This window comes from Geospiza fortis, unplaced genomic scaffold (assembly GCF_000277835.1).
Source record: "Geospiza fortis unplaced genomic scaffold, GeoFor_1.0 scaffold188, whole genome shotgun sequence".
Classification (NCBI taxonomy): Eukaryota; Metazoa; Chordata; class Aves; order Passeriformes; family Thraupidae; genus Geospiza; species Geospiza fortis.
Window position 1 is genome coordinate 3,589,874 of NW_005054337.1, and position 15,603 is coordinate 3,605,476.

A 15,603-nucleotide genomic window follows, 5' to 3' on the forward strand; every position below is an offset into this window, starting at 1 on the left:
GACACGGATGGTGCACTACACACCAAGCTAATTACTGCACATTCCTGGTGAAGTTCTCTTTAATTAGAGCAGAGTGGCTGTGGTTGCAGCCATGTGTGACTCACAAGCCCTGTGCCCATTACAGAGAACTCTGTCACCCACGTTTAAACGTTCTTGCTGCTGCCCCACAAACAAGGGCACAAAGTAAAAACTCCAACAGACCTGCCTTGAACATGTCTCTCATTTTCAGCCCCAATCCTGCTCCCCTGATGAGGCACAGGGGCACAGACATAATCAGGGCATTTCACTGTGGCCCCATAGGAGCAGCACTGAATCAAATTTTACTACCCAGGTGTAGTTACACGGGGGAACTGTTTTGAAGAAAATATGCTGCTAGGAAGAAATTATTTTGTAAAATGGTTTTTAATGAACCAATTTATTTTTATACATTTCAAGGATCATTAGCCTTTAAAACTCTTTCAGGAAATCTCATTGGTTGCTATCTGTCATTTATCCTCTAAGTTTCATTTTGGCTTTATTGGTATTAATCACTAATGGGGAGTAGGAAACATTTCCACAGTGTATGAAGTTACCTTCTCTTTAACTAAACAATATGGAAACCAAACTGTAGATGAGAGGGGGGGTGGGGAAAAAAAAATCTTTCTCTTGAGATGCAGAATGTGATGGAATGAAAACAAAACAGAAAAATGCACTTTACCACCCAGAGGAGAAGTCATTTGGGGAAATGATTTGGCACCACTGCTTCCACAGTGTGGACATTTCCCCCCCAGCAAGGCACAATTCCAAGTCCTAAAGAGGCTGATAAAGTTTTAAGGCCAACCAGCACTCCCAGGGTGACAGAGGTGTCCAGAGGCATGAGGCCAGGGTTCCTCCTGCAGTTCTTTATTTGCAGTGCTGTAGCATCTAAAAGCACCAATCCCAGATTGAGGTTGTGCCCACCCTGAGGAAAGACACAGTTGCTACAGCTGTCAGTTGATGCAGGAATAAACAAGAAAATCAGGCTGCACCAAAATGAGATCAGTGTATCCAAATTCTCTGTACAGTGTGTAAACAATCAGAAAGAGGAGTATGAAATTTGTGTGAAGATGCTGATGGAGTGCTCCTCCTGGGCACAGAAACCCTGTGCCACCAAAGGACATCTCTGTGCTGCCCGTGGTGCCCATGTAGGAGCAGTGTGAGCTCAGCAGAGCAATGGGAAGCTCCCAGGGATCCCTGCTAACATCATTCTGTAGGAAAAGGGTGCTCAGGAGCCCTGGGAACGAGCTCCTGACTAACACCTCCAGCCAATGCTTCCTGATGCATGGGAAGCCCAAGGACCACAGACAGCTTGAAATCAAATCTCCTCCAGGAACCACTTTTTGCAGTGAAAACAGATTAATCTAAAAACTCAACTCTCAGTGCTTGTTTAGTAACTTTAGAAGAGCGAGGTCCTCCCTGTGCTAATCTACGAGTCATGCTCTCACAAACAAGGACAATGAGAGGCAGGGGTGCAAAACAGGCAATAAACTCCTTTTGTAAATAAAACTTACAGCAGCACCGAGTATCCCCACATGCCTCATCTCTGCCATGCTCCATTGGTGGAGTTTCATTCAGGGTCAAACTGTAACAGCCCCACAAATTACTTTTAGTGCAAGCCCCTGGTGCTCAGACCCAGCATTCCTGATCCTCCCATGCACAGCCTCAACAGCTGCCTCCCATGGAAACCTGGGGGAGACAAGCGTCAGGAGGGAAGGGATCATTCTGAATTATTCATTCCTTCTCAACACACCCTCCACTCCCACTCCTAAAGAACAGGAGTCACAGTTTCAGAGTTGCCCATTTCTCCTCAGGGCACACCTTGAGAGAACCGAGAGGTAAAAAAGCCCCCAGTCCCTACTGCTGCTTCATAAACAACAAGGGATCAAAACATACAAAGACTAAGTCCTATTTCAACATTTTGCTCAGAAATGTTTTCTCTAGAGAGCATCCTTGGACATGTCCCTGCTGTTTCTGATGGGCTGCTGCCACTGCTGGCAATGGCCACCCCTTGTGAGGGAGGCGATTTCCACTCCAAGTGAGGCACTGCCAGCCCCAGCTCCACATCCACTGGCTTTGGGGAGCCTTTGCTGCCTGTTCAGCACATATTCCTACTCGAGGAAAACATGGGCAGCAGCAGCCCGTGTGCTGTAAAGGAAGACTAAAGCACCCATTTAGCAAGGAGCTCATTTTCCTTCATATCCCAGTGGCACAAACTCACACATTGGTTGCCAGTGCTGCTCTTAGCTTGGCCACTTTCATGCTGTGTTTCTAACCCTTGAAGTAGTTCTCTACATTTGAAGTGAACTGTATTTTAAAAACTACAATTTGAGTTCAGTTATGTCCTCCCAGCTACTAATACCTCACCTAAAATTAATTTCTGTTTTAGTTTTCATTTTTAACCTTTGTCTCAAGTAATAATATGACAGAAGATTGCCAAAAGGACCTTGCTGAACAGCCTTCAGTTTGTATTGAAGACAATTTCCATGAAAACTGGAGGTGAGCAAGCAAATATTTCCCTACGACAGCAGTGGGAAGGTAGATCTGCTCACACCACACTAAACTCCCACTGCTCTGTATTTATCAGAGCAAAGGGAATGCAGAATGTGCATGCACCCCCAAATCAGCTTTAATTCCTGCCAGGATATTGCAATGTGCACTGTGCTGGTCCCCAGAGCCCCTCCAGGGGCTGAGCTGCACAGAAGCCCTCACTGCCAGAGGGGCTGGCTCTACCTCCACAGCAGCCCTGGGGCACTGAATTACACAAACTGCACCCCCAGCACCTTCCCAAAGGCTCTGCATTAAAACCACCCTTGAATTACACAAACTGCACCCCCAGCACCCTCCCAAAGGCTCTGCATTAAAACCACCCTTGAATTACACAAACTGCACCCCCAGCACCCTCCCAAAGGCTCTGCATTAAAACCACCCTTGAATTACACAAACTGAACCCCCAGCACCTTCCCAAGGGCTCTGCATTAAAACCACCCTTGAATTACACAAACTGCACCCCCAGCACCTTCCCAAAGGCTCTGCATTAAAACCACCCTTGAATTACACAAACTGCACCCCCAGCACCTTCCCAAAGGCTCTGCATTAAAACCACCCTTGAATTACACAAACTGCACCCCCAGCACCCTCCCAAGGGCTCTGCATTAAAACCACCCTTGAATTACACAAACTGCACCCCCAGCACCCTCCCAAGGGCTCTGCATTAAAACCACCCTTGAATTACACAAACTGAACCCCCAGCACCTTCCCAAGGGCTCTGCATTAAAACCACCCTTGAATTACACAAACTGAACCCCCAGCACCTTCCCAAAGGCTCTGCATTAAAACCACCCTTGAATTACACAAACTGCACCCCCAGCACCTTCCCAAAGGCTCTGCATTAAAACCACCCTTGAATTACACAAACTGCACCCCCAGCACCCTCCCAAGGGCTCTGCATTAAAACCACCTTCCCCCAGATCTCCTGGAACACTGGTTTTTCGTGCACTGCTCCTCCTTGCCCTAGCACATGCACTAAAAGCCATGTATTTGTTAACACCTGCAGCTGATCCAGGCTGCATGTCCACAGCCAGCTCTCCCTTCCTGCACACCGTGGCTCTGAAGGGAAGAGGGAAGCAGATTTATCTCTGGCAATCTCTCAAGTGCAAGTCACTCCAGCCCTGGCTCCAAAGCCCTCTCCAAGGCTCTGCCTTGCAGGTTCCCTGTTCAGACTTGCAGGCCATTAGCAAAGGGGCAGAGCTGGCTCCTCTGACACAGATAACAAATCTGCTTCTTGTCTGACTCTGCTCTCTTCAGCAACGTGACAATTACCTCGACATTGGGATTGTCAGGACAAAGTCAGTGGATCCTGGATTCAGACACCATCGCCTCCCTTAAAAACCCCACCAAAATAAAGCCCCAGTATTTAAAACTAATCAGTCCTTTTAAATCCCTGCCAAATACCTATTTATGCCGTGAGCAAATAATTACTTTTCTACAAGGAAGAAAGTATTAATTAAGAGTATTCAGCAGACTCCTATTCTATAGGGTTTATCTGCCACAGGTGTCAGCCAGAGGTGAGAGACGGATTAGGGTACAATCAAGGGCCTTCCAAGTTAAATCTCCTCCTTGTGGTTATCTGTTAATAACAAAGTTGTCACCAAAAGAAAGAATTTAATAGTTTTAATTGAGTTTAATTACTTGGAAACGCCTGGAAAATGGACCAGCTTGGTTGTAGCATAAAAAAAATAATAATCAAAAAAATTCAAAGATAGAAATACCACGGCCACATGTTTGAACAAAAAAAAGTCTGTGAGAATAATCATCCTTTCGTTGTAACATTTTATACCTTGATCAAAATTTGAGACATGAACAAGACTTTCCCAGAATAATGGGAAATTAACCATGTGCATGAGTTCTAGTTCAAGTAAATTCATGTCTTTTTCAGGAAAAAACCACATTTCACTCTTTTACTAACTACACCTAAGTAGCTTAGCTTGCAATTTTATCTCTTTAATAACACAGGCTACAGCAGACTGAGCCTCTCAGAGCTTTCCCAGTGAGAGTGAGTATTTGTGAGAAAAGTTGTTTGAAGTAAGGAAACTAGTTGAGGACCCAAAAGCCATTTTCAGAAGTGATTTACTTAAGGGGCTCCACTTCAGGCTTTTTTGGAAAGGACCATCCATTTTCAAATAGAACCTCTCAGTTTTTCAGGGTCCAAACTTTTTCCCACCAAAATAAAGACATTGTTTATGAAAAGACTGATACATCCAGGTTTATGAGACAATTTACTGAATTTAAATGATTAGTGTCATAAGACAGCACAGTGTGACCTTGTGGGAAGGCCAGGATGGAGAGCAAATGTAACTGAATCCCTTTTCTTCAGATACCTTTTCATATTCACCCTTCTTGTGATTTTAGGGGCAATTCTTACTGTCTACTGAACAACTCCTTTTACTGTCATGTCTCTTCACATATGGTTGGAAATTATCCCAATAACCAAATGGGCACACAGGCCAGTAAATCTCACATTTAGGGTCACACAGAGGGTGAAAAGTCTCTCCTCCCTCTGCTAAGGAACTGTGCCTAGGGACAGGCAGCAAGGACCACACTAATTTATGCAGGGTCTGAACCCATCAAGCCTGAAGTGGATTCCAGTCCTGTGGGAATTTGTACTTCAATACAGGTTAAAAGCTGGGCCATGATGCTTGAGGATAAATCAGAATTGTTTTTATTTAGTAATACAAAAGGTTCAAGACCAAAACCCTACAAATAATTTCTTTTTACTGTATGTGGCATGCATTTCAGAAAAAGGAGTGGAATTTAAAGCAAATTAATCTTCATTTCCTTCCCCTCAGCACAGGAAAGTCACTGTATTTCTGTATGAAAGCCCTTGATAGCCCTGTGAAAAACACAAAACTTCTGGAAAGCTTGGTGGAAACACACCATGGAGTGTAATCCTCAGCACAATGACATATTCTGCACATGCAGCTTCCTAAGAAAAGTCATGTCCCTTTGGTTTTTCACTTTTTCCCCTTAAAATTTCAGTCCCAATTCAACCAAAGCAGGTTCCCCTTCCTCGAGCCTGTTTAATAAGCCAGCATTGTTTCTGCTATTTATTTTGTCAAAAATAATCCTTTAATAGCCCCGAATGCCACGTGTGCAGCTTGCTGAGAACCCCTCCTGCTCCCCTAAGCTCCAGGACAAGGGGTTACATCCACAGGAGCTCAGAGCATCTCTGTGCCACCTCCAACCTGCTGGGATCTGCTTTTGCTGCTTCTCATCCCAATGATAAACACAGATGTCTGCTCCCGAAATACGCATTTGAAACAATCAAATGGCCGGAATTATTTACTCCCTTCTCTCCAATAATGGGCTAAATAATTGATATAGCAGCATGTCTAAAGTAACAGACTTCTTTATTACCTGCAGTGATTGAATGCTTCTTTAATTTAACTTAAAAAGGCATTAAACACAAGGTTTAGCCTCCAGTGGGTAAAAAAATCTCCAACTTCCTCAGAAAATCCTTTCCAAATTGTATTCATCTTGACTTAATCCATGATCTACTGAGTGAATTAGGCTCTATTTGTTTTGAAAATCTATTTTATGGAGTTCCAAGGGCTGTGTTTTCCTTAGGAAGGGCTTATTCTGCCTTTCTGCCCAGGATGCCTGCTAGCAGCCCTCAGCAGAGGCCTCTGCAGGTCCTGAACGTCCCAAGGTGCCCCACACATATGACTAACAAAATGTAAATAAACACAGCTGAGCCAGGAAGAAATTGGAAGGTTTTCTCATTAAAGAAATAAAATAAACAGATGTCCTTAAGCACTTTGGCTCATGTTTGTCAAAGGAATGGAAAACTCTCAGATGTTTGAGCAGCAGTCATGATATAAGGCCACATCTCAAGCGAGAGAAGGGGAAAAAAGCAATGCCCTGGCACTCAGAATTAACTAATAGTTCTCAGGGGAGGCCCCTTTTGATTTGAACCTTAGCAACTTCTACAAATAGTTTTTAACAGCCGAGCAATAAAATGGGGTTTTATTCCTTCTCAGTTTGTAAAGCAGTAAAGGACAGGCTCGGCCATTAGGAGCATGAATCACCAGCAGATTTGATTAAATCCCCATGGTGTTTCAATCAGGTCCTGGCTTTAGGGTCCTGGGAGAGAACAAAGCAGGGAAAAGCACAAGCTACTTGAAGCATTCAGTGAAGCCAGGGAAGGGGAAAAAAAAGAAATTAAAAAATCAAACCTAGGGTTTTACAAGGAACTCGCGTAGAGCCAAGGAGGAACTTTTCAATGACTTTTTTTTTTTTTAATTGGAAATTATAATTCATTTAAAGGAAAACGTTTCATAAGAACATGTAACAGCCAGTGAAACTTTTGAGGAATAAGGTTTCTTAGATCCACAACATCATTTCTGGTGAGAACAAGACAGTCCAGTTCACAGCCAGCATACAGCGGCTATAACATTTGTTCCAATGCTAGAAAATCATATTTATGTCCTGTCCTCAACTGGGCCAAGCAGAAGCTTTGGCTACTCTCTCCAAAAGGTCCTGCTATGATTGGTGGGCCCTCTCCTGGGTGACTGCAAGTCTCTCATCAGAGAGGCCAAGCCCATGTTTGCACAGGCTGGAAAGCTGAGGGCACCTCCTGTCTGCTCACGGCTTGAGTAAACCTCATGCTGCCACTTCTGAAACACAAAAGCATTAAAAAAAAGGGGCTGTCACAGAAAACCAGCCTCTGCTTCAAGCAAGGACCTCTGAGGCACACTGCAAGCCCTCACTGAGTGCAGAGTGGCTGCTCCACATAAAGCAACCACAGAGCCCCAGCTCGCAGGGCAGAGTCACACAGCGGAGCTACACCCCTTCCACTGAGCATGGCTTTGCATGACTCTGATTTTAAACCAGGACATAATGTGCTTTACACATTTTCTGCAGTGTGTTTTTTTCTTAGTTTGAACTAGTTCCAAATGCTGAACAATCTCAGAAATTACATGGTTCTTACAGGGAATTTTATAGAGCTGAACTCCCAGGTATTAGCAGGCATTGTCAAAGTGCTGATAAAGATCCAACACAATTCAAGAATTTAGACTGTCCTATGTGTTCAAATCCCTAAGTCCAGACTAAAATAAAATCCTTGTCATTTGATTCCAGGATTTTGGAGTATCTTGCATATAAAAATTATTTCTAACTCCAGTTTTTACTTTACTCACAAGTCATTTGGACACTTCAATCCCAAGAGGTGGGGATGCAACACCGAACAAGAACACACATTCTTGGAACAATACAAAACACAAAGAAAAGGTATGGGCTTCACAGAGCTCCCTCAAATTAGGGAAAACAACACTCCCACTGCTCCCTTTTTTTCTTGATACCAGTTCTTCAAAAAGCATGAGAATGAAACTGCAGTATAATGCTTGAACAAAAAATTTCTCCATCTCTTTCAGTCTGAGAAATTTTAAGGCTTAGACAGCACAGGTTATGGAACAATCTTGCAAATATCCCAGCTGGGGAAAGAGGAATAGAGTCATGATTATTTTTGGCAAAGGACTTCATGCAATCTCCTCATATTGTTTCTGAATTACTACCACCAAACGAGTCTGTCTGTGCTCACCTTGCTGTGTCAAACAAGCCCCCTGACTTTTACCCAACTCCTGTGAAAGCCCAGCAGCTTTTGCTATGGATTTTGAGCCATTTTTCCTCACTATGTTCAGTCAATGATCTGGGGACAAACCTTTGCTGACCTGGCCAAGCCTGCAGCCCTGTGGAGCTCCCTGTGGAGCAGGAGCTCCATCACACACACCAAAGGATTAAAAAGGCTCCATGGACACCACAAAAAGCCACAAAGGTCTCCATCTGCTGAGGTCTGTAGGCACATGGTAAATATTCTGCACCCATTCAGCGATCAGAAAGCTGCAGAACAGGTTTTATAAATCCCCTGAACATAATACCCAGGGTTACCTGCCTCTGGAACTTCTGGGGAGTTGCCTTTTCTTGTCACCCTATGGCAAAGAAATCAAGACCAAATTTCTGATGACTCTGCAATCCATGGGGTACAGCAAAGGGCTTGGGAGGAGAGGACAAAAAAGGAGCAGCCTAGGCTGGGCTATTCATTCAGGCTTCAACTTTCAGTACATTTTGGGTTTTAACTGCTACTGGTGCTGTGGGCAAACTATTTTCTAAACACCTGAGAGTAACTCTCAATGCCCTGAGGAGGCCATATGTATGTTATGTTAAGAGCCACAGAGAAAACAAAGAGAATTTTCCCATGAAGTCAGGTCAGAAAATATGCATTGAAGCATTAACCATTAATAACATGACTTTTTGTGAGTTCTTTCTCCACTTTTTTTCTCATTTTTTGGACAGCTGCCTGTTGCTGCCATCACCAAGGAAGGGGCAACAGACACAACCATTTGTGAGTAAGTAGCTAAAGAACACAGGAATTTAGACCCTAATCTCTGAAGCTGTGGTTGGTGTTCCTCCTCCCATCTTTCAAGAAAAATCACCCCAGAAAGAGGTGTTATTCTTCATCTTGAACAACTTCACAGACTAATTCCTTAAGCACCTGCAGCTCCACCAGTGCAACAGACAGGATGATACTGGGAGATAAATGTTGGCCAGAGGATGGTCAGGATCACATAAACTCACACCTTCTCTGGTGGAAGACAGAGAGAACCAAGATCTCCATGTGTGAGATTTAATTATAAGCATATGCATGTCTAATTACAGGCATGTGAATTCTTTTATGGAGAATTTTGGTTTTGATACTTAATTTACTTGGAGATTAACACTTCCTACACTACTGAAGTTAAGAGATTCTGAAACTATTAACCTCTGGCTGCTTCACTTGTACTTGATAGTTTTGAATTGTGCTACTATTTAACAGTTCCCAGGACAGTCTGTCTGAGCGTGCTGTATTTCCCTCTTGGTTTAAGGTCTGTTCCAAAGCCCACCAAAGCCTCTGGTTGTCTTTGGATCAAGCCTCCAGCCTATAATAGTTTTATAAGTATTATAAACCATTTCCCTTACAGGAGAGTCCTGAGGAATTTAATACTGATGAAACAAATGAAGAACTGCAAAGCACAAAGTCCTTCTAGAAGTTTCTCAAGGAACCTGTCACAACTCAATAGAGAAGGAACCAGTCATAACTCAATAGAGAAGGTGATTGATTCTTCCAAAATAATTATTTAAATATATAATTCTCTAAATTAGAATAGAGGAAACAGCCAACAGAAGCCCCCACACAGCAGATTCCAACTCTACACCCCCTAAACGTGTGCAGGAGGCAGCAGGTGAAGGCATCTGCTTCAGAGGTGCTGTGCTAGGACAAAGCCAGCCCATCAAGGGAATTCTCCCCATGAATTCAGCAGCTCCTGCCCAAGGCTGAGCTCAACCACAGAGCAGATCTGCACACCCTGAGTTTGTTTCCTGATCCTGCCTAATTCTTTCTGGTGTTTGTAGGCAGTAGGTCTGAGCCTACACGCGCACACCTCGTTCATTATGTTCTCTGGGAAAAGTCACCACCTCAATTACCTCGTACAACACGGCTCTGGGTAAATCCCTGCCTGGAAACACGTGCTTGGTTTTCAGAGGGTGCTGCTAGAAGTGTTAGCAGCATTCCAAGTGCTGCAGTAGACTTCCACACCACAAACACCATTTTATATCCTTTACAACTGTGCACATCTAACAGTGAACAATAAATCTATCTTACTAATTACAGGTTCAGCTTGTTATAACCATCATAAAAAAGTACAGCTGGTAAAGCCATGAAATGATGTCAAATCATATTTCTGCTTTCTGGAGAGAAGCTGGGTTATTTTCCAGTCTCCTGATGAAGCTGAGTGCTCAAAGCCATGTGTGGAAACAGCTGCCAACTATGTCATCCACCTTTAATTAGGTAATGATATTGTCTTTTTTCCTACCCATTTAAAAGTGCTTGACATTCTGTAATTCAAAGTGACTTAGGTGTTTATCATAAAAAGCTGCCTTAGGAAGAAATTGAAGCACATGGTACTAAATCTGAACCAGAGTTTTCTCCTTAGCAGCCAAGTTCAGGCTGCTCAGCCACAGTTACCTAAAAAAATGGAATTGCCTGTGTTTCAAAGAGAGTATCTAAAGTATGGTCAGCTAAACATATTTCTGAAGCCCCCTTAGAAACGTGAGCTCCAGCAACAATGTGGGAAGCACAGCCAGTTCTTCACAGCAAACCAGACAGAGGAACACAAAATCTCTCTTAAAAAAATTGTCTGAGATTTGTAAGAAAACACTGGTCTAACAAAAAAAGTGTTAGCTTATTCAGGCTGGAGTTTAATGGAGCCTGGCTGCTGGATGCTCTCTCTTGCAGATGACAGACTTGAAGAACATCCCAGCAAGTGGCAGCTGAACAACACAAGCTTTGGAAAAACAAGGGGCTACTTGCAACATGAAAGGGAGGTAAATTAAATTTTCACATGTTCGGAGGAAATACCACAGGACACGTTTATACAAATATGTCTGAATAAAACAGGCAGCATCTGTTTGAAAAGCTGGCTCATTAGCTGCCCCCACAGTTCCCGACGCAATTTGGCTGGACAAGCAGTAATGCTAAAAAAATTAAATTTTACCTTCCCATATCTGGATGCAAAGGTTCCCGTGAGTAAGGAGTGAAAAATAATTATCGTCTCATCCAAATCCCATACAAACACACGCTGTGATGACAGATGGGGTGGAAAAAAGAAATATAGTTACATATTAGGCAACTGCAAGAACAGGTTCAGTCAGGAAATATGTCCTGTTGGACTAGAGATTTTTAAGATCTCAAGCCATTTGGAGCACTGACTGGATGTTTTGTGAAAGCAGGCAAAATGAAACATCAGGAATTTTGGAACTGCCATCCCAAGAGCCTGCTCTCCTAACAACCACAGAAATCTCCTGTTGCCTATCAAGTCAGGGGAACAAAACATCAGACTTACAAAAATCCCAAAGGAAAAAAAAAGGGTATGTATGAAGAATAGTTTGAGATGTTGATAACACAGACATTAAGCAGTTGTTTTGACTACTCGTGCCTGCAGGTTCCAGTTGTATTACTAATTCTGTTCTGTCTCTCAGATTTGCTAACAGAGGCAACAGTTCATGTTTGCTGGATGTACCAAAGGAATATAAATTAAAGTTATTACCTCAATCTCACTGTCAGCAGTAGGGGAAGGATCGTTGCTTCTTTTTGACCGGGCTCGAACCTTGCCATCTGACCCTCTGTGATGTCTGTCTGTCTCTACATCTTTTGCTGGTGTTGTTGAATATTCCCCTATTAGGAGAAAGAAATTCCATTGTAAACCTAAATTTTGTCACTGTAATTAGAGCACGAAACCTTTTATTGAAAAGCAACAGAAACACTGTGAAAACACCATGAGAAAATCTTACTCTTTTCACACCAACAGCTAACAGTGTAAAAGAAATAAGTTTTAATTCCTAAGATTTGTTAAAACAGTTTCAAGAATCAACAAAACTGCATATATAATGTTTTAAAAAGGACATGTCGCTTCAAAAAACCTTATCAAAATTTTCACTGGAAAGAAAAAACTTTTGGAATTTTACTCCTCCCCATTCTTTTCAGAGACAGAAATTAGAAAGGCAATAGAAACAGAACCCAAGACCAATTACACTTCTGAATTTTTTTTTCAAATATTTTTGTTTTTTTTTTTAATTTAATGAATGAGAATGATTGAAAATATACTTTCAACATCAACTTTTATTTAAAAATACAGAACTAACCTGTTGAGCCTTATCCCATTTCTCAGAGGATAGTATTTTAGAAATAACTGAGAAGACACAGTTAAAAGCAAACTTCCCATGTATAAAGTATCTGTTTTGATTGGCTTGAGTTTCACAGATCTGTCTGGGTTTCACTCACCTTACATTACAAATCCTTTTCAAACATATTTTTCTTTACACCTTGCTAAGTTGTGGCCTCTGCAACTTCCTAGAATAATCATACTCTTCTTCAGAGAAGCTGGGATTGTGCCTAGGAAGCCTTTTAGAAATTATCCTTTCTCAAAAAGGCTGAGATAAGATCTAAGGAACGGAAAATCCTCCAACTGCTTTTAGAGCAGTCTGTGATCACTTCTTTTTAAATAACAATACTAGTTTATTTTTCTTTTAGAGCAACCACAGATGTTCAGATTTGTTTTCTAAGTCAGCAGACCTTCAGTGGGTGTGTACTGTGATCATCCACAAATTGAGTGGTGTTTTATATAAATGTTATTGCACGCCAATGAAAACTAGCAGGGAAGTGATATCTGAAGATTGCTCTTGAACAGGACACTGGGGGATCATAATCCACCAGTAATTCCATAAACTACTTAAGCTTTGAAACTTTAAAAATTAGGCATTCAAAGAGAGCACGCAAATTTTGAGGCTTTTTTTTGGTGTGGGATTCATCTCAAACTTTCATATCAGACACACAGTTTGTGTGGATTTTTAAAGAGGGACTTTCTCTTGATGTTGTTTATGAATGCACAATATTAAGTATTGTTGTAAGAGGTGAATATAATCCTTGACAAAGATATGGGCTAAAAAGCCATCAGACACTGAGGAAACTGAATTTTTCAGAGCAAGGCTGTTTGTTTTGAATTCATTGTCATCCATGTCAGCCCTCAGTGCTGCTCTGGGGTTGATATGTCATTGTCATTGTCCTTCTGTACTACCTTAGAGCAGATCAAACCTCACAGACTCACAAAACCAACACAGGGTGGTTTTAGAGAGCTTGGACATTCCAATCTCTTCCCAAACCCCTGTGTAAGAACTGTTCAGTGCTAGAAAATCTGAGCATTTAAAACGCATTTAAAAAACGCATTTAAAATACCCATTTCAAAAACTCCAACAACAAGAGGACAGCATTTATATCTCCAGATGGCTGAGAATGCCAGGCTGGGAGCACAAGAGAGGCACCTACCAGGGAGTGATTCTGTGCTCTGGCCGGTGATGTTGTGGGAAGACTCCTGCAGGGAGTAGGTGGAGGTGGGGATGGCCGAGGGGCTGATGCTGTTGGCAGACACGTATGGGGAGTTGTAGGACGAGCTGTAATACTGAGAGTACTGGCTCTGAGGGAAGCTGGGATACGAGGAATATTCCTTGGAGTGAGAAAAAGAAACAGATCTAACTGGCATGTATCTGGTTTTACCTTACAAACAAGCAAGCCACCACAAAGCTGTGTTACTTGTGCACGCAGCAAGTCACGGCTCGGGGATATTTCACTGAAGAACTGCATTGCATTCACTTAGGAAATTACATTTCTGCTTCTCACAAATATACTCCTTTTTTATTAGGATAGACTAACCAAAAAGAGGTCAGAAATCTGGCAAGTTCTGGGGTTTTTGATAGGATTTTAGTTATCAGTGCTGACACATTTTATATTACAGAGTTTAACAATTTAATGTAAGAGTGAAGTATGGAGGCTTTCTGAAAAGATCCATGATGGAACACATGATCTTTGCAAACAGCAAAACACCCAAGAAATTGCAAGAACAGAGTGAATAACTGGATCAGAGAAGGAGAACACAGGCTGCATTTTCCTATGATCAGCAACATCTTCTGATCAGCTGTTAGGCTAAAAAAATGAAAATAGCAATTTTTTGCAGCAATGATCACAACAGTCTGCCCAACTATCTCAGCAATAAATAAATGCCTGAGTGATCTTGCCTACCTACAGAAAAATGAACTAAAAATATGAGATGCAAGTGATCCTGGGGACCTGAGGTATCACAAAACTCTTTGCCTTGATTTTAAGGCACCCAGAGAAACCCCACAGCATTATCCTTGGATGTTTGATGGGTGTATTGTGAAAAGCAGGACACTAGAAAACATTACAAAATGCATCTCTGAACAATCAAAGCATAAAAGGTTTAAATTGTTCCTTTTTGTTTTAATTGCAACTCCTGTCCTTGTCCACTGAATTTGCTTTTCCAGACAGAGAACTCTGTTCATGCTCTGGGCATTGTCTTTGAGCAGAAGGCTTTTATTCCCTCAGAAATTATAATTAGCCTCTGGTATTAAATAACATTAATTAATAAATAGTCTTTAGAAAGACTAAAAGCACTTTCCTCCCTAACAGCTTACATCTTTGTCTGTGACAGCTATTTCATTAACTTTCAGTCACCAGGGAGCTCTCAAGAACAAAGACTCAAATTGTCATAAGAACAATTAGACTGAAAAAGAAGTGAGATAATTTCATTGTTTTCTCCTACATAAGATTACAAAATAATGAAAAAAGCCCAACTTTTCCCCCTGTTTAGGCAACCTCCATACTTCAATCAAATGCCCTTCTGTCAGTAATGCTGATGTTTTAAGGCCAAATTGCAGCAACAAAGAAATTGCCCACTGTTGCCATTAAAAATACAAGTCAACAATCACCCTAAGAACAAGGAACTGAAATTACTGGCCAACCAAAACACATTTTCTGGGACAGTGTACTCATTTGTTTGCTCCAAACAAGAAGAGCCATTTGCTACTGGAAAACATCTGTCTTGTGTTTTATTTTTACACACACATTTACCAAGGTATCTGAGGCATGGAGCCCACGGACAGGTGTGCCCTCAAAGAGGGAAGTGCACAGACAGCTCAGATGGCTCAACATGCACCAGGGGCTGCCAAGGCCTCTCTCAGATTGTTCACACTTACTGCACCGTGCCAGCACAGAGATGACAGGACTCTGGGAGCCATCCCCTCTGCAGAGGATGCACTACATAGCTGAAAGCTGTAAGATGGCAGAAGAATGAGGAAACTTGGCACTGCTACAGCAGCAAGTCAGAGACTGCCAGGGCACCCTGCTCCTGCAAGGACTGCACTCAGTGTGTGTGCACTGAGACACATCTGAAAATTATCCAAGATACCCTGGAGTCCAGCAAAGGGACAGGCCCAAGGAGTAGAGCAGAATGGTGTTCAGCAAAACACAAAGCAACACCTTCCTTAAATATATGTGAACACTGAAATAACCTCTCTGATCTATAGATCTTCCAAGTGGTTTAAAATAAGTGACAGGGTTGCCAGCAATAGGGGCTCAACCATACCTGATGCACAGCACTGAATCCTGCAGAATTTGTCAGGCCGTTGGCTCCCTGGTAAATCCCT

General features: G+C 42.3%; 1 protein-coding gene across 1 annotated transcript in view; it reads right to left on the minus strand.

Moving 5' to 3' along the window:
- The window catches only part of EYA2 (EYA transcriptional coactivator and phosphatase 2), an 88,173-nt gene that overhangs the window by 13,768 nt on the left and 58,802 nt on the right, over nucleotides 1–15,603 (minus strand). Inside the window, exons 7-10 of the mRNA XM_031057980.1 lie at nucleotides 15,543–15,601; nucleotides 13,430–13,607; nucleotides 11,655–11,782; nucleotides 11,103–11,186 (exon numbers count right to left, since the gene is read on the minus strand). Of these exons, the coding sequence (XP_030913840.1) occupies nucleotides 11,103–11,186; nucleotides 11,655–11,782; nucleotides 13,430–13,607; nucleotides 15,543–15,601 (449 nt within the window). The remainder of the gene's footprint in view (nucleotides 1–11,102; nucleotides 11,187–11,654; nucleotides 11,783–13,429; nucleotides 13,608–15,542; nucleotides 15,602–15,603) is intronic.